We start from the raw sequence: 19,179 nt of genomic DNA, 5'->3' as shown, positions 1-19,179 counted from the left end.
AGAAGTTAATTCACTTCTTAGTATCAATTTAAAAGAGCAAAGTAAGCTCTGCTGCCCTTGCCACAGATGGGCAATCAGGAGTGACCAACTGCCGTGTCATCTTCGGCCAACGGCATCATTCAGACACGGTACTGAGGGGCATGGTGTCACAACACTGCTCTCCCAGCCATTGCCAGCTTTGCAGACCTTGGAGGCCACTTCTCAATCAAATAGCTCCTTAACTACTACCATGACGCTGAGTGGACCCCAGTCCAGTCATCACACCAAGTAAAAATTGCTGGCAGTACCGAGAATCATAGCCCGGTACTCCTCGTGGCAGCCATCTGTGCTGACCACTCAGCTATGGAGGCAGATTAGTATTAAGAGCCAAGTATTAAAATTATGATAGCAAGAAGAATGAACACAGATGAAAACACCCAAGAAACATATTTCACTTATAATCATTTAATGTTCTGACCTATCATAGTGTGAATTACTGCTCAAATTTAATGATTGCAATAAATATCACAGGTTGCAATTAAGGACCTCATAAGTACCAGTAATAACTTAAATGTTTGATAACCCATGCCTTTTACTGGTATTTATTCATTAAGTAGCAAATCATCATATGACTACCTGAAACCCAACACACTGGAACAGTTATAGTTAAACATACATTATTACATTGTTATGTAAACAACAAAATCTTTGCAATAAAATAAATTCCAAATTATTGGATATTAGTTGAAAGCATGAAAGGAACCTCCCCAAAGATAGTCATTGAGAAAAGCAGTCAGGTGTACCCTGAGTGCCTAGAAATGACAGCAGATCCTTTCACACTGGAAACATCCATACAAAAGTCCTGTTCAGGGCCACAGCTAAGCATTATCTCAATCAGCATAGAAGGTATAACATCAGACAAGGAAGAACTGCTACAAGAACTTTGCAGACAGCACCAGCATCACGTACTGTGCATACAAGAAACACACAGGAGCTGTGACAAGCGTAGACCAAAGATAAATGGAATGCACCTTGCTATCAAAAGAGCACACTAAGAATATGGAAGCACTATCTTTGTTCATTCAGACATCCAAATTCCATCCACAGCACTCACAGAGGAAAATAACATTGAAATCCTTACTACAGAAACAGGTAATTGCACCATTCCGTCTCTTTACAAACCACCTGGTGAAGAACTCACAGTTAACAAACCAAGAAATTTCCAAAATAAACACGTGCAGACTGCGATTGGTGATTTCAATAGTCATGGTAACATTTGGGGCTATGATAATGAAGATGAAAATTGGGTAGCAGTACAAGAGTGGGCAGAAATGAATCACCTGCCCTTAATCCATGATGCAAAACTAGCTGCATCATGGAACAGTGGCACTTGGAGGTGAGTGTACAATCCTGACCTCATATTCACCACCAAAAGCATTAGCCAATATAGACCTATAATGTGCTAAATATCTGCTGCTGTTAGACCTCAAAAAAACCATTTCACAGGAGGTTTAGAAATGCTGACTGGTCAAGATTTGCAGATTTACTGGATGCTAAAGTGCCTTCTATAGAACCAACACCAGAACAGTACAACACCTTCACTACAGCTGTAAAAAGATGTTCCTAAATATCTATCCATCATGGCTGCCGAAAATCTTACATCCCTGGTCTCACATCAGATCAGGCAGCCTTATGTACAGAATACAGCACCTTATTTAGAGAAAACCCTTTCAATGAAACAACTATAGAAACAGGAAACAAACTCATTTGCTTTAGAAGAGAGTCAAAAAGGGAAAACAATAGAACACCTGGATCTGAAAAGAGACAGTCATAAGGCCTGGAGACTTCTGTGACACCTGTGCAACGATCCAACTAAGACCACTGCCCACCAAAATAGCACTTCCAACCAAACAGCACACCAGCTACTGCTAATTGGGAAGCCCAGCCATAGATCAAAAAAAACAAAACTACAAAGAACTCAGCAAGAGGATAGGAACAACTTTTCACTCCCATTCATGATGGATGAATTACAGGAGGCTATCAAACAGAGTAAAACTGGTAAGTTAGCTAGTTGGATGATGCACAAACTGAGCAAATCAAGCATTTTGGATTAGCAACAAAGGAATTGATTCTCCAACTCTTTAATAAGTGTGCTGAGAGATATCAAATTCCAGAGATATGGTGAAAGAGCTGAGTAATTGCTTTACTGAAACCTGTTAAAAAACGAAAGACTCCAAAGAATTTTAAACCAATAGCACTACTGCATCACCTTTACAAACTGCTAGACAGAAAGATTTTAAACTGTCTCTCACATGTTATTGATCCCTTGCGTATACCTCAGCAAGCGGGATTCTACCCAGGTAAAAGCAGCACAGGACAATTACTCAGTCTTACGCAGCTCATAGAAGATGGCTTTGAAACCTGTAAGGTGAGAGGAGTGGTATTTGTGGACAGTAGTGTATAACATCATCAACCACCAATTACTATTAAACAAGGATTTCAGCCTCACCAGGCTCATCACCAATCTTCTGCAAAACTGAAGATTTTTCGTTGACCTTCAAGGATAGTGCAGCTGATGGAGGCTACAGACAAATGGCCTTTCCCAAGGGAAGTGTGTTGGCCCCAGTTCTGTTCAATATATATATTAATGACCAACTTGTAGTCCCCAAGTGCAGGAGCTTCTTGTACGATGATGATCTTCCTCTGGAAACCAAAAGCACAAGCTTCAATTCGACAGAAATCACCCTAAAGAGTGTTCTTGAAGATCTGTCAAAATACTATAGAATAACACAGCTTAAACCAAACCCATCAAAGACACAAGTGTGTACTTTCCATCTGAGAAATAGGTAAACCACCTGCAAGTTAAAGACAGAATGGTCAGGTGTTTAACTGGAACACTGTGACACTCCAAAATACCTACAAATAACACTTGACAGACTTATAACATTCAAAAAACACTGCATGATTTTCAAATCAAAAGTCTCCACCAGGAATAACATACTGAGAAAACTGGCCAGGTCACAGTGAGACAGCCAAACTGAAACCATCCAAACTTCTGCAGTGGCATTATGCTACTCCACTGCAGAGCATGCCTGTTCTGTTTGGCATCAGTCAACACATGCCAAACAGGTGGATATTGCCCTAAGTGATGCATACAGAATTATAACAGGCTGCTTGAAGTCAACTCCAGTTGAATTGCTCTACCACCTTACAGGAATTGGACCAACTTCCTATTCAAAGAGAAATAGCAGCAAATAGGGAATGAACAAAACTGGAGCAGGAGAAAAAACATCCCATGCATGGGCAACAACTCTACCCACAATGACTAAGGTCAAGGAATAGTTTCCTCAGAACATCAGAAAACCTAACAACCACTGATGAAAAGGTTGCATCCAACCCTCCTGGTTGGAAAAATTGTCAGGATCTTTTACCCCCTGGTCATGGTGAGAATTGGCCAGTCTGGAAGTTCTTGAAAGGCAGAGGTAAGGAGTGGGCAGATCGCGGGCTAACCTGGCAAAATAGAGATTCATTGAAGAAAACAAAACCAAATGTGACTGTGGGCAAGAATAGACTATTCAACATATGCTTCAGTGTTGACTGTTTCCAGCTACCTGCACAGAAGAAGACCTAGGCAACATAAAATGCACTGAAAGGGACCAAATTTTGGTCAAAAATTATATAAACTGTGTTGATCTGTCAAAACTTGCATAAACTATGTTTCATGTATGTTTCTGACACAAGTAAAATAATAAAAAGGTGAAATCAAACATTTCTATAATCAGCCTAAGCTCAGTATTTTCAATAAGTACATGTCAACATTATAGCAAAAGTATCTTGTAGTATTGAAATTTTTATAGCATACAGTACTAAAAAATGTTAAATATCAAACTTTTATTTAAAATAAAAATTGCTCAGTAAAACTAATTACGAGGGCAGTTCAATAAGTAATGCAACACATTTTTTTTCTCGGCCAATTTTGGTTGAAAAAACCGGAAATTTCTAGTGGAATATTTTCAAACATTCCCGCTTCGTCTCGTGTAGTTTCATTGACTTCCGACAGGTGGCAGCGCTGTACGGAGCTGTTAAAATGGCGTCTGTAACGGATGTGCGTTGCAAACAACGGGCAGTGATCGAGTTTCTTTTGGCGGAAAACCAGGGCATCTCAGATATTCATAGGCGCTTGCAGAATGTCTACGGTGATCTGGCAGTGGACAAAAGCACGGTGAGTCGTTGGGCAAAGCGTGTGTCATCATCGCCGCAAGGTCAAGCAAAACTGTCTGATCTCCCGCGTGCGGGCCGGCCGTGCCCAGCTGTGACTCCTGCAATGGCGGAGCGTGCGAACACACTCGTTCGAGATGATCGACGGATCACCATCAAACAACTCAGTGCTCAACTTGACATCTCTGTTGGTAGTGCTGTCACAATTGTTCACCAGTTGCGATATTCAAAGGTTTGTTCCCGCTGGGTCCCTCGTTGTCTGACCGAACACCATAAAGAGCAAAGGAGAACCATCTGTGTGGAATTGCTTGCTCATCATGTGGCTGAGGGTGACAATTTCTTGTCAAAGATTGTTACAGGCGATGAAACATGGGTTCATCACTTCGAACCTGAAACAAAACGGCAATCAATGGAGTTGGCTCCGACATCGACCAGTGGAATGGTACCGTGCAGGCATACAGGCCCTCATTTCAAGGTGGCGTAAGGCCGTAGCATTGAATGGAGATTACGTTGAAAAATAGTGTTGTGTAGCTAAAAGATTGGGGAATAACCTGGTGTATTTCAATGCTGAATAGAACAACCCCTGTTTCAGAAAAAAAATGTGTTGCATTACTTATTGAACTGCCCTCGTACATTATACGTACATCAAAGCATAAATTACAATAAGAATAACAATAATTTCGAAAATACAGCATGTGAAGTAATTCTGATCAGTGAGATTATTAATATGAGTGGGTAAGTGTGAATGTTTTAGTGTCACAAAAGGAGACATTAAGTGATGGCAAGTTTCTAATGAATAATCTGATTGTCAATCACATCTGAAGAAACATCTACAGCAAATTTTGCAGAAAATTACAGTAGAGTGATGTTCCCTGTGTGACAACTTGAGTTTCAGAAAAGATTTAAGTAACAAAGAGTAGTATCCCGTGTTGTTAAGTGATCGACTACTGTGATGTTCCTTGCAATGAAGCCTTCAGCCGTCGCAAACTGACAGTCACTACTGGATTGGTTATTCACTTACGGTCACTTTTTTCTTTCCTCTTCTCATCCCAATGCACACTTGTTTGTTTGCTCTCTCTCTCAAGATCCTAGAGCCCTTAAAAATCTGGAATTCCACTTGTACTTAACAACAGATGCAAGTGACAAGTTTTCAGCTAAATGACCAGAGAAAGAGACTGGCAAGGTCAGTCTCCAAGTGTAAAGAAGTGGCAAGTTTGGAGGTGACACCACAAAACCCAAAGGGGAGTTTAAAGTGAGTATACAGACTTAATTTCTCATCTCTAATGAGTAGACATATTGCCTGCCTGCTCACTCATAACTCTGTAACCCACCTTCCACTAGCTCCTCTACATACATGGCATCTGATCCTGAGAATCAGTCATTTTTCCCCATCAGAGATATAGTATGACTTCTGTACTAACTAATAGGTATTCTTACACTGCTGCACTCTCCAGTAAGAGGGAACGAATCGACACATATGCAGCGACAGTGACACTACTGTTCTCAGACTAGTCGTACTTGCAACACTGTAGCAGGAAGGAAGGAAGCCAGTATAGCAGTGACATTACAGTGTAACTCTATTTCTAATGTACACAACCCTCAACACTGGACTCACACTAGCTCTGTCCCTGATCTCTACTGTCCATACCTTGTGTTGCCACTCGAGCTGCCACTGAAGGAACAGCTGCTGCTGCTGGAGCAGGAGCTCATAGGAGGTCTCAACAGGTGAGGTGCTGGCATGAGCACTTTTGTGTGCATTGGGCGGGCCCTTGTACTCGTGGAACTTGATGGGCCGCGTCTTGGGCTGCGTCTTGCTCTTCGACTTCTTGCGGTTCTTGTCCTTTCCCGGCGCATCGGAGCGTGCTGCCTGTGACAACACCGAGGCCAGCGACGGCGCCGGTGATGGCTGCGGAGTCTGTGGGGGTGTCAGTGCTGCCACGACAGTGGGTGCGGGGGCGGGAGGTGGGGGTGGAGGAGGTGGCGGGGGCGGCACAGCAGCGGCAGAGGCAGGTGCCGGTGATGCCACCGAGCTGAGCGGGCTGAGGCTCGACGTGGTGGAGCCCAACGACAGCGGACTGGTCACGCACAGGTCGGCCAGGGTTATGGTCGCGGCGGCGGAGGCAGGCGCCGTCACTACCGTCACGATGCCCGCCGAGGCTGCCGCTGCCTCCAGTACATCGTGTGCCGCGTGTAGCGAGGGCCCTTGTGGGGGCGGTTGTGGCGGCGACTGCCCGCCCTCGGAGCTCTGCGAGTCATCGTCGAACGTGACGTAGCGGCTGGGGTGCTGTGGCCGTGTCAGCTGGCCCTCGCATGTCGCCTTGAATGGGATCACGCCCTCTGCAAAGTGACATGACGTTATGGGTTAGCCACGAGATGTGTGCACCCTCGGTGGCTGTTTTTCATTTTGATCACCCAATCGATGTTTTCTGGCACACTACTCCAGAGCCATTCGAAAGTAACCCTTGTCAATTGGTGTATGTAACTACACTTCCGTTACCTAAAAAGGACTGAATTCAAATGTGATGTAGGATCTGCCTCAGACCAGCTGGAATCATCAAACCACTCAAAATCAAATAAATTTTGTTTTGCAAAACATTTTCCAAGAAAGCAAAGAATTTGTGATTTGCATCCATTCAAGGTACACTAAGACCTTCTCTGTAACTGAGTGTGCAGCATGTCTGACAGTCATGCAAAGGCCCCAGATTTCATATATGGTGCTGCAAGTCATATTTCCTTAGTGGGAGTCTTGGAAAGGGGTTCACTCATTCCTCGAGTCCAGCTGAAGAGGTTCTTGATTGATAAGTAGTGGCTCCAAGGCCTAGAAAGCTGACAATGGTCGGGAGGGCAGTATGCTAAGCCCATGTCCTTCTGTATCACATCAAATAATGCCTTGTGTTAGAGGGTGCAATTGCGTGGCCCTCTAGGCCGTAACATGGAGGTGCATTTTTGTTTTGGTTTGTTTCTCTTTTCCACTCCAAATAAATTTAAGGAGATAAGCTCTTCCTAAGTGAAATGGACAGATAACAGTCAATTAAATGTGCGTGTGGCTTCCAATCACAGGTATGGAACATTATTTGCTTTTTGTCAAGTGAATGAAACCGGTCACAAAATTTTTACATTGTTAAAATTAAATTTGCTGTGAACAAGGGACTATCAAAGACATATCATCAAAGTTTCGTAGGCACGTATGCTTATCACTGTGTTTCTCAACATTCACAATAATAAAAAGCCATGATCCTTTTCAATCTCTTGCCAAAGACTAAGCAGAAATTGCAATTGCAAAAATGCACACGGAAATTTACTGTGTTCTTAACACAGGCCTTCTACCACTTGATCATTGCCCTGTTAGCAATGACTTTTTCTCCTCTGCCATATCTGTGGTGAATCAAAATCATTCCATCAGTTTCTTGGGAATAAGTTTTATAACTAAAATTTAATTTATGTTATAAAATCTTATATGGTTCAAAACGAGTCCTATGCCAAGACCTTTAACCTTGTTTGACAGGTGTCACTTTCGAGTGGGCCCGACTAGTGTGAAGAAGCTCGTCGCAATCGCTATTCGTCAGGGTGTGGTCCCTGCTTGTCAGACGCTAACATGTGGACCAACACTTAGGACCAGTGGCAGTCTATACCGTTATCATTTGCAGCGTTACAGAGAAGTTGTGGCACACCTCAGTCTACTGAGAAACAGAATAGCTGTCATCAGAGAGAGCCATTCCATGTCAACTCATCGAGGGTTCCCTGCTCGGCCAACTCAGATCTTGATGAAATTTTATGAGAACATTGGCAAATGTCCACAATGAAAACTGATACAGCTTAACGTTCGTCGAAGAAATACTGGCTGAGATGTAGTCATTTGTTTCTCTCCATGCACGACTTTGCACAAGCGAGCATGAATTTCTGGTGATTTTGAGCTGTTAAATCTCGGGCAATATTCTGTTGAAAGAAATGAAATTTTCGCCATCTTGTACAACTTTAGGCATTCGCTTCAGAATAATAGTGAAAAGGGTTTGACGAGCCATATTCGGACACAAAATTTTAAGCTAAATCGCCAGAAAAATGTCAACATTTTGTTTCTTATATCTCAGGGACTAAAGATATGACGAATGCGAAACTTGGCTTGTAGTAACATAACGACACAATGTACCGAATACAAAGTGTCATTAATGTACCACTTTCAAATACCGAATAAATTAAGTGCAAAGTTGAAGATTTTGTAATAAGGCCGCTACTGCGGTATTTTCGAACTGGTTTTGCAAAAAACTATGTTATATAAAACTTTCCAAAGTGCGTTCATTAGAAAGACCATGGTTTGAACAGCACGACAAAGTGTATATGATTATCCAAGGCGGAATAACAAGTCTAGATAATTTGAATCGAAGTTGGGTGCGAAAATGGCGGCACGAAAAAATGTAAACTTCAGATTCTTGTATCCCTTGGACTAAACGCATGCCAAACATGGAACTTAATACGCAAAAGCTCTGTGGCACAATGTTGTAGAAAACAAAATTTCATTCAATTACTATTTTCCAATAATCTACAAATCCGTCGAAAAGATGGTAATTTTTGTGAAACGGTCAAAATAGCGTATATGTGACACTTGTTTTGCAAATGCCGTTTTGTATCGAAGCTTTGAAATCAGTGTCACTGGAAACAACGTGCTTTATGCCCCTCTTACCCCTCCCCCTTACTGGTTGAATGGTGGTTTAGTCTCCAACATATCTGTAAAGGAAGAGTCACATATATCCTATTTTGACCGTTTCACAAAAATTATCATCTTTTCGACAGATTTGTAGATAACTGGAAAATAGTAAGTGAATGAAATTTTGTTTTCCACAACCCTGTGCTACCGAGCTTTTGCGTATTAAGTTCCATTTTCGGCATGCGTTTAGTTCACGACACGCAAGAATCAGAAGTATACATTTTCTTGTGCCGCCATTTTCGCGTCCAACTTCGATTCAAGATTATCTAGATTTGTTATCCCGCCTTGGATAATCACATACAATTTGTCTTGCGATTCAAACCATGATCTTTCTTATGAGCGTAGTTTGGAAAGCTTTACAGGACACAGTCTTTTGCAAAACCAGGTCGAAAATACAGTTGTGACCTTTTTACAAAAACTTCAACTTTGCACTTAATTTAAGTGGTACACTAAAGACACTTTATATCTGGAACCTTGAAACATGCCAAGTTTCGCGTTCGTCACACCTTTAGCCACAATAAGTTGACATTTTTTCGGGTACCGATTTTGCTTATATTCTTTTCATTACTATTCTAATGCGAACGAATAAAGCTATACAAGACGGCAAAAATTTCATTTGTTTTAACAAAATATTGCCCGAGATACAGCAGCTCAAAGTCGCCAGAAATTCACCCTCGCTCTGCGCAAAGTCGTGCACGGAGTGAAACAAATGCCTACATCTCGGCCAGTACTGCTTTGACGAAAGTCAAACTTTGTCACTGCTCATTGGGTACATGTGCGATGTTCCCATAAAATTTCATCGAAATCCGTGGTCGTCGAGCAGGAAAATGTCTCGAAATCAGGCGACTTGACACGGAATGACCCAGGAGTGATACACAGGTGGCTGCCTGCGCGCCTTCTGTGTAGCAGTAGCTCGTGACGTATTTTCTTTTACGCAGCGTCACCAAAGATGGGTTTCAGTGCAGTACATTGTAGTTTAGTAGCAGCTTTTCCGCGTTCGAACTTAGCCAGAACAGTGACCAGTAAGAGTATTAAGCTGCCACGGCTCCCACCCTCGCTGCTCCCAGTGCAGGTATTGCTGGTACGTACAGTGAGACGCAGACTAACAATACAATGAGAGCGAGCCACGCCACGTGGCCGCCTGGTCCTGTCTCCGCGTCTGTCACTTCAGGTTTACATCAGCGTATCGCTCGCTCTCGCTTCATTAGGAATTGCATATCCTTTTTCCCCTAAATATCGTGTACCTCGTATCCTCAATTCATTGCGCAGGTCCTGCTCTCATCCACTGACAAGGCGGCAGAGTGTCAACGAGCATTACTGGAATTTGGACTTCGTATTAAGAATGATTATTTCGTGGAAACCTTAGGCAATCATTTTCGTGGCAGTTAAATTCGTAAAACTGCTGTCTTCTGTTAATAGTAATGCTGCAAATGCATTGTTGTTTCCTGACAATGAGTCTGAGACTTTGCCCCCTCCCCTGCTACTAAGTTAACAGACAATTACTCTAATAACTGCAGGTAAAAGTACTGCCAACAGGAATACAGTACAAGCTCCTTGTAGACAGCGGAGCAGTTTTCTTCGGTGCTGTATTCAATACCGACAGTGGTATCGTTTGCCAAGTATGTAGATGACGCGTTATTATAAACAACTATGTGCACCTGGCTGATTGCTCAGCACTGTCTGGCTACTGACAAGTCATTCCCATTTATTTTTAGGTCACTCCCTTTCAACACCTAAGTCCACGCCACGCCACGAGATGAAATGTCATTCGATCTGCAACGAATCAACCCAGTAACATCATTGCGAATTCGGCACGAACATTATTTTCGATTACTGTCACGTGTCACAACATTCACACCCATAAATCACGCACGCGAACTCACACACACAATATCACCCCTTTCCTCTTCCCACATGTAAGTCTTCTAGTCCCACAGTGCTTTTTTTCCCAGAAAGTAGCTATGTCATGTGTATATAAAAAGACAAGCATCACTAGGTCAGCTTTTATTTTATTTTTAGTTAGCGCCAACTGATGACCACAATAATTCGTGATTAATGGATCTCAAGATGATCTGAGATTACAATTTTGTAATGTGTTTATCTGACATGTTCGACACCCAGGAGGATTCCCTCTTTTATGGGTCTATGGAATGAATAATTAATCTAATCTAAATACTGTTGCAAAGGACGAAGAAGCTTAGTGTAGGCAGTCTCTTTAGTAAACCTGTCGCATCATCTAAGTGTACTGCCAATAAACCGCAGTCTTTTGTTTGCCTTCGCCACAACATTATCTACATGATCATTCCAATTTAAGTTGTTCACAATTGTAGTCCCTAGGTATGTAGCCGAATTGACAGCCTCTAAATTTGTGTGATTTATCATTTAATCGAAATTTAATGGATTCTGATTTGTACTCATGTGGATGACTTCACACGTTTCATTACTGAGAGATAGTTGCCACTTTTCGCACCGTTCAGATATCGTGTCTAACTCCTTTGCAATTGGTTTCGATAGTCCGATTTTCCTTCGATTACTACGTACTGTGACCTTTCTGAGAGGAGATCTAGGGGTCCAGTCGCACAACTGAAGCGACATTGCATAGCCACGGAATAGAAATATTAATCCTTAATTCTGTATTGTAATATATGCATAATAAAAAAATCTTGTTTCATATAAGCATTTCTTGTGCACTTGACACGTTCCACATCATAATGGCTACCGTACCGTGCGATTGATCAATGGAACACGCCACCAACTAACTAACCTGAGCGATGGGCGAAACCGGTCTCCAATGGAATATTGATGTGACCAAGATGGCGCTTGTCCTTCTATACAGGGGAAGTGATCACGTTGCTCCGTGGACATTACGTCCTGAGCCATGAGACAGATGTATCGAATTTGGTCCATTTGTTGCAGGTGTTTCAGAGTCACCTTTTACACATTACCTCTGTCCATCGTTACCCCACCTCTATAAAGCTTAAATGCAAACAAGAGTGCCGACAGTGAGCCCAGGAATGTCTGGAAACTGTGGACTCGATGCTAATATATGAAGTTTTGTTTATTATTTTCGCACTGCCAAGCCAGTGGCAGCGCTCGGTGCTCACCCTTGACGGCCCTCTCGATGGGCTCGTCGGTGTGCAGGATGTTCTTCTTGATGAGCTCGAGCGGCCCCGGCCGGTGCGACAGCTGGTCGTTGAGGGAGTCCGCGAGGCGCGCCTTCTTGAGCATGCGCTGGCGCTCGGCCAGCGAGGGGTCGACGTGGCCGACGTCGGCCTCGAGGATGTGCTGGCGCACCAGCTCGTGGCGCGCCGGCCGCTGCTGGATCTTCGCCTTCAGCAGGTCGCCCATCTTGGCGCGCTCCAGCTTCTGCCGCTGCTCGTGGAACGCCGGCGGCGTCTTCAGCGCTGCAACAGACGCCGCGAAATGGGCAGCGTGCCTCTGACCCCACTACCACGTCGCGTTCTGCAAACGCGACCACCCTGCTACTCTGTCTTAAAGATATAAAACATTTTATAATCCACAGGAACACAATGACACTACTTATTCCAAAAGAAAAAGAAAATTGGCTCAGGACTGAACTGGATTTAGAAGAAACGTAGGGACAAGGGATACGACACAGAAGAGAGATTTGTCGACAAAGAGAAGAGCTTCCATTTGTCTTTCATAGGTTTGAAGAAAGCTTTTCGCAACGTCAACCGGGAAGAGCACACAAATAGAGGGTCTTTCAAAAAATGGTTCAAATGGCTCTGAGCACTATGGGACTTAACATCTACGGTCATCAGTCCCCTAGAACTTACAACTACTTAAACCTAACTAACCTAAGGACATCACACAACACCCAGTCATCACGAGGCGAGGGTCTTTCAAAAAGGACTTTAAAACTTTCAAAATTCATAAAAATTAATTCTTAGTACCTACAGAGGTGATTGTAGTGTCAATTTGTGGGCAAATACATCAAGTTTTGTCCCGCGTAGTTCCCTAATGCCGAATCGCACCGTACGGAGCGCTAGCGACAGTTGCGTTAAAGAAGGCTGCCTTCACTGGATCCGAGCCCAGCTGTGTGTTTTGGTTTAAAGAATCGAAGTCGGCGACAACAGTTTAGCGTAATTTCCGTACCAAGTACGCTAAAGATCCTCTTAATAGGCCTACAATTTATGAGAGGCACGAATGTTTTGTACAAACAGGGTGCTCGAGGCTCTGAGCACTATGGGACTCAACTTCTGAGGTCATTAGTCCCCTAGAACTTAGAACTAGTTAAACCTAACTAACCAGGGCATCACACACATCCATGCCCGAGGCAGGATTCGAACCTGCGACCGTAGCGGCCTCGCGGTTCCAGACTGCAGCGTCTATAACCGCACGGCCACTTCGGCCGGCAGGGTGCTCGATAAGACGTGGGAAATCATCAGGTCGTCCAAGCACATCTGACGGCCCCTTTCTTCCGTTAAGAGAACCATCAACGGGATAGTGTACCTGGATACGTTACAACAATTTGTGATATCACAGAACAATGAGGATGACCAAGAACGAAATGTTTATTTACTTCATACAAAATGGTGCACCACCCGACTATCTGGTTGACGTCCGGGGTTTTCTCAGCGACCCCTTTCCAGGTCAATGGATTGGCCGTCATGCGCAAATTGCATGGTCCCCACGTTCCCCTGACCTGACACCACTCGATTTTTTTAAAATGGGGATTCAAGTGATACCCGTAATGCTACAGCGAGTTTGGGAAGAAACTGACTTCCAAGGGATGTGTGCAAGACACTCAAAGTAAGCCACATATTACGTCTTTAGCTTAAGGTAAAAGAACTTGATGTGTTTCCCTACAAAATAACACTAAGTCCAGCTCTAAACCTTCTTTCAATAAATTTATATACATTTTAAAAGTTGTAGAGTCCTTTTTGAAACACACTGTATACTGAAGAAAACACGAACTGAGTGGAAAGCCGAATGGCTTGTAAAGTCGCGATAGCTCAATCGAGTGGCTTTGGTAAGACTAAAAGGAGCGAATACCGAGTAGACAGAATTAGTGGAAAGTGCAGCAAAAGGTAACACCAACATTGTATTGTATATATTGTATGTTAACCGGGGACCTAGAAACGACGGAGAGGCTCCGTCCCCGCCACAGCCGCAGTGGTCCACAACCCCACGACGACTACAGCAGTCTACTTCACCCCTCCGCCGCCCCACACCGAACCCAGGGTTATTGTGCGGTTCGGCCCCCAGTGGACCCCAAAGGGAACGTCTCACACCAGACGAGTGTAATGGTGGTGCACGCGTACGTGGAGAATTTGTTTGCGCAGCAATCGCCGACATAGTGTAACTGAGGCGGAATACGGGGAACCAGCCCGCATTCGCCGAGGCAGGTGGAAAACCGCCTAAAAACCATCCACAGACTGGCCAGTTCACCGGACCTCGACACAAATCCGCCGGGTGGATTCGTGCCGGGGACCAGGCGCTGCTTCCCGCCCGGAAAGCCGTGTGTTAGACCGCACGGCCAACCGGGCGGGCTAACACCAATATTCTTCAACCTTTAGGAGATGTAGAGTACTGCTTCTGGTTACTAATGGTCAAGAGGAGGGGGTGGGGAGGAGGGGTCGGTGGTCGAAGAATACGGTGTCCGAGATACGTTCTTTTAGGCACACGTGGAAAAGAGCTGCAAGGAATGGAACTAGAGATCGAATCTACTACAGTTCAAATAAACACAAAGAAGACGAAAACAATGACAACAGGAAAAGATAGAAGTGTCATATTAACGCCAAATGGGGAGACGAAGTGGTCCCAATTACACTGCTGAGGCCCGCAGCACCCGCGTGACAGCAGAGAGAGCAAGTGGACGCTTCGAAACGAGAGTAAAGGGAAGTGGTGCCTGTCCTCAGAACGGAAGGAGTGCGGGGAGCGGAAATTCGTCGAAGAACGGTACAAGAGCACTGCACGTCCGTTGCAAATCGGACACCCAGACCGACCTCCGGAGCAACGGCTGCCACCGCAGCTCGTCGGTCTTCTATAACGAGGACACCCACCCGCCGGCTCCTGTTATCGGCAGCGCAGTGTGTGCGTCATTGACCAGCGGCATCCGGCCGCCGGTGAACGCCCGTGCCACGCTTGATCCTCACAACGACCGTGCAGTGCTACCCGTGCAGCTGTGCGAGTATCTGACGATTTTGCGCCCCCCGCACTACGCGCCACTGCTGCCCTTCTGGCGTCCCCACTTCGGTGCTTTCAGCGCGACCGGCTGCAGTCGACGGCGGACGCGCGCGCGTGCTCGCCCTGAAGACGCAGACGCACATAACTGAGGGTTGACCCTCGGCAGGTGGTGAAGTTCTAGCGCCTCTAGGCAACACCGACTCAAAGGAAGGCCTCGGCGCTTGTTGGTGACGTCACGTGAGCTAGGCACGGCGAACGCCAGGTCTGTTGCAGGCATACTCATAATGGCGGTGTCTCTCTCACTCTCTGACACAGGAAAATGTGAAACTATCGGCGGTAGTTGACCAACACACATTGTTCTGAGAGATTTCTGCAATCAATTAATTGCGCAGTTCATTACACTTCTTAACAAATAGTATACTCCTGAACTAAAATTTCCACCTGCTTTAAGGATTGACATACAAAAACAACTTCATGGTTCAGCAGCAACAGAATTCGTGCTTCTTTACCTTATTTGTAAATCTCACGAAGCTACGTTTGTACTGGGTTGCTTTCACAAGAAACTGTGAACATATTGGCGCTCTTCTTTAGGTATCTTGGTTGACTATTTGGTGAGGAGCACTGAATGTTAATGAAATATCTTGCGATTGTACACGTTGGGGGAGGGGGTGGGGGACAGAAGAAGAGGCAAAAGAGAGATACTTGTTTTATCAAATAAAATTTTTTTATCTTATAAAGTTTCTCCTTTCAGTTGCAAGAGGGAAACATTTATCTTTTCTAATGTGCATGTTTAAAAAAGTTTAAGCTCAGCAGTATTTTCGATGTATGAAGTTATTTTGTTTCCTGTTTAGAATTCCTTTCGTTGAAAACGACTGTAATCTAATGACTGGCAACAGTTGGGCATTTACACATGTAAATTAGTTCACATTTCCAGTGACGATGTCAAACGAAAATAAATAAATAAAAGAAACGAGTTAATTGGAAGGGCTTTGGGGTAAGTTTCGATAACAAAATGGATCAAGTACATATAGTTACTTGAACGTAAAATTTCCGAAGCTTGCAATGGGGCAAAGCATCTTCTCATACTGATCTACGTTTGTTTTGACAGGATTCAGTAATACAGAACTATGATCTTCATTTGTAGCTTTACGATAGTAAGAAAATCTTTCACCTAAATAAAACTGCAGAATCCAAAACAATACTAAACATTTTGTCCAGAAATAAGAGATTTATAGTGATAAGCACGCCCAGGCGTTTCTGCCTGCAACAGACCTGGCGTTCGCCGTGCCTAGCTAACGTGACGTCACCAACAAGCGCCGAGGCCTTCCTTTGAGTCGGTGTTGCTCTAGGGCGCTTCTCCTTCTGGCTTGATGTGTTGTGGGGGAAATTACATGATGGTGCTGAGTGGGACTTGGCTTTATGCTGTTTTTTTTTCTTTTCTTTTTTTTTTTAAGATGAAAGAATAGTTAGAGGGATAGTAGAAGAAGCAGGAAAACGAAAGGCCCAATTTACTGGCCGGCGTAGTATTTAAAAATGACAGATGAAAGGACAGTAGAAGGGACAGTGAGAGGGTGAGCAAAACGAACGGTCCATTGGCCAGCCAGTAACTTACAAGTAAACGACCGATTAAAGGAAAGGTGGAGGGACAGTAAGAGTTGAATGAAAACGAAAGGCCATTGTCCTGGCCTCATCTTCGTGGCGGCGTCGGTGACGGCAGTGGCAGACAGTCATGAGAGGGTGAAGTGGGGGGGTGGGAGGAAGAGAAAGAAGTCGGAGAGTGACAGATGGAGAAGTGAGAAGGGAAGGGCCTGTAAGGATTAGGCCGACATTGGGGAGCGTGAGGGAGGTGGGGGTCTGCATGTCATGACGTGATGATGAGATGGAGCGATAATATGAGAAGATAAAGTGACATGAAATGAAGGTGGTTAGTGAATGAGGGGTCATGGGGGGCGGAAGAGAAGGTCAGGCCAACGGGTGGTGGCCAGACGGTGGACACGGGTGCCCAGGGAAAGGATTAAAGGATTGGGAGAGTGGCGGGTTTGCTGGTAGAAGGAAGCGGCTGCGGAAAGGATGCGAGAGTGAAGGTGTGGCACCTCGGCCAGGATGTGGAGTTCTTGGGTAGCGAAGTCGAAAGGGAGGCGGAGGGCACGGCGGAGAGCCCGATTTTGGACGGTTTGGAGTCGGAGGAGGTGGGTGGGGGCAGCATTGCCCCACACCATCGCCGCGTATTCAAGGATGGCACGAACAAGGGAGGTGTATAATCTGATAGCAAGGTGTGTAGGGAGTGAAGAGGTGGGACTGATGAGGGGGTAAAGCAGGCATAGCCGCCCTATCGCCTTTCGACGCACGTCATCGATGTGGGGGTGCCAGGTGAGGCGTTGGTCCAGGGTACTTCGCAGTACGAGTCCAAGGGACTGTGATACCAAGGACGGACACCTGCGGGAGCCGGTGCTCGCCCTGCCGTCGCGTGCCCTTGCGCCCGCGTCTCTCTCTACTCTACTGGCGGCTTTGGGGCCTCGGCGCTCTCGTCTTAAGCAGGCAACGGCATTGCTGATATTTGTTTTATACGCGTAAGGCCTTGGTCCGACGCGTAATTCTCTGCCTGACGTTTCGTCTTCCAATGCCGGAGACGTCATCAGTCTCAAACAACCTCAGCAAACGGAACTGTCTGTACGTGTCCGCGCAGCGGTCGGTTAGTGACGTCATCAGACCACTGTCTAGATCGCGGTGTCGTACCGACGTATAGTTGTGGGAACTTATAGGGGGGAAGAGTCGACTCTATTACTTTTACTTAGCAACGAGGCCCACAACTTCTCTAATTTGAATCCTTCTTCTTTTCTTTTAAAGTTCTTTTTATGCTTTTGAATTTCTATGGTATCTTTATATATCCTGTGATTTTAGCAAGATCTAATCAATTACCGTTCTAGGATATTCAGAGGGGGCACAGAAATTCAAAAGCACAACAAGAACTTTCCAGAATGAGATTTTCACTCTGCACCGGAGCGTGCGCTGATATGAAACTTCCTGGAAGATTAAAACTGTGTGCAGGACCGAGACTCGAACTCGGGACCTTTGCCTTTGGCGGGCAAGTGCTCTACCAACTGAGCTACCCAAGCACAACTCACGCCCCGTCCTCACAGCTTTACTTCTGCCAGTATCTCGTCTCCTACCTTCCAAACTTTACAGAAGCTCTCCTGCGAACCTTGCAGAACTAGCACTCCTGAAAGAGAGGATATTGCAGAGACATGGCTTAGCCACAGCCTGGGGGATGTTTCCCGAATGAGGTTTTCACTCTGCAGCGGAGTGTGCGCTGATATGAAACTTCCTGGCAGATTAAAACTGTGTGCCGGACCGAGACTGGAACTCCCGAGTTCGAGTCTCGGTCCTGCACACAGTTTTAATCTGCCAGGAAGTTTCACAACAAGAACTTTAACAGAAAAGGAGGAAGATTAAAATTACACAAGTTGTGGGCCCCGTTGGTAAATAAGAGAGCCAATTGTTGCCCCTACAAGCTTCACAGCCGCGACGGCACGAGTCCGCGATGTAGACAGGCATAGGCCGACCGTCCCCGGTTTGCTAAGGTTGTCTGAGACTGTGACGACTGTCTCTTGCACTGGAAGAGGAAACGTTAGGCAGAGAATTATGCCTCGGACCAAGACCTTATACGTATAAGACAAATATCAGTAATATCGCAAATACCGGACGTCAATGCCTGCATTCTACGATTAAATGGCATTACGACCGCTTCAGCGGTTTTGTTTTCCCTTTACAGCCTCCGGCTCCTGTCTTTGCAGCGATATGGGCACGCCACCACTATACAAGAAAAGCTGTAAGGAAACTAGCTTCGCGTGGCGGATCCGCCTATTGTCAGAAAAGCGTCGGCTCCAATAGAGAAGAAATGGGTGTGAGAGAGAGAGAGAGAGAGAGAGAGAGAGAGAGAGAGAGAGAGAGAGAGAGAGAGAGAGAGAGAAGTAGGTACTCACGTGGCATGATTCCCTGCGCAACCAGCTGGTTGATGGGCCTCCGCAGCATCAGCTTCACCTTCAGTGCTGCAACAGAAGAGAACGGAACACATCAAGCCACGCCACGCCACAGCGATCGACGCGCCTGCCAGCTCCCCTCCTCAGCAG

The 19,179-nt window shown here is 45.2% G+C and overlaps 1 protein-coding gene across 3 annotated transcripts in view; it reads right to left on the bottom strand.

Moving 5' to 3' along the window:
• Window positions 1-19,179, bottom strand: part of LOC126175151 (myocardin-related transcription factor A-like) — a 113,930-nt gene that overhangs the window by 46,375 nt on the left and 48,376 nt on the right. For all 3 annotated transcript variants that reach the window (XM_049921716.1, XM_049921717.1, XM_049921718.1), the window contains exons 2-4: window positions 19,033-19,098; window positions 12,004-12,303; window positions 5,846-6,534 (exon numbers count right to left, since the gene is read on the bottom strand). In XM_049921716.1, the coding sequence (XP_049777673.1) occupies window positions 5,846-6,534; window positions 12,004-12,303; window positions 19,033-19,098 (1,055 nt within the window). The remainder of the gene's footprint in view (window positions 1-5,845; window positions 6,535-12,003; window positions 12,304-19,032; window positions 19,099-19,179) is intronic.

Source organism: Schistocerca cancellata, chromosome 3 (genome assembly GCF_023864275.1).
Source record: "Schistocerca cancellata isolate TAMUIC-IGC-003103 chromosome 3, iqSchCanc2.1, whole genome shotgun sequence".
NCBI classification, from domain to species: domain Eukaryota; kingdom Metazoa; phylum Arthropoda; class Insecta; order Orthoptera; family Acrididae; genus Schistocerca; species Schistocerca cancellata.
This window is presented reverse-complemented; position numbering and strand designations above follow the sequence as displayed.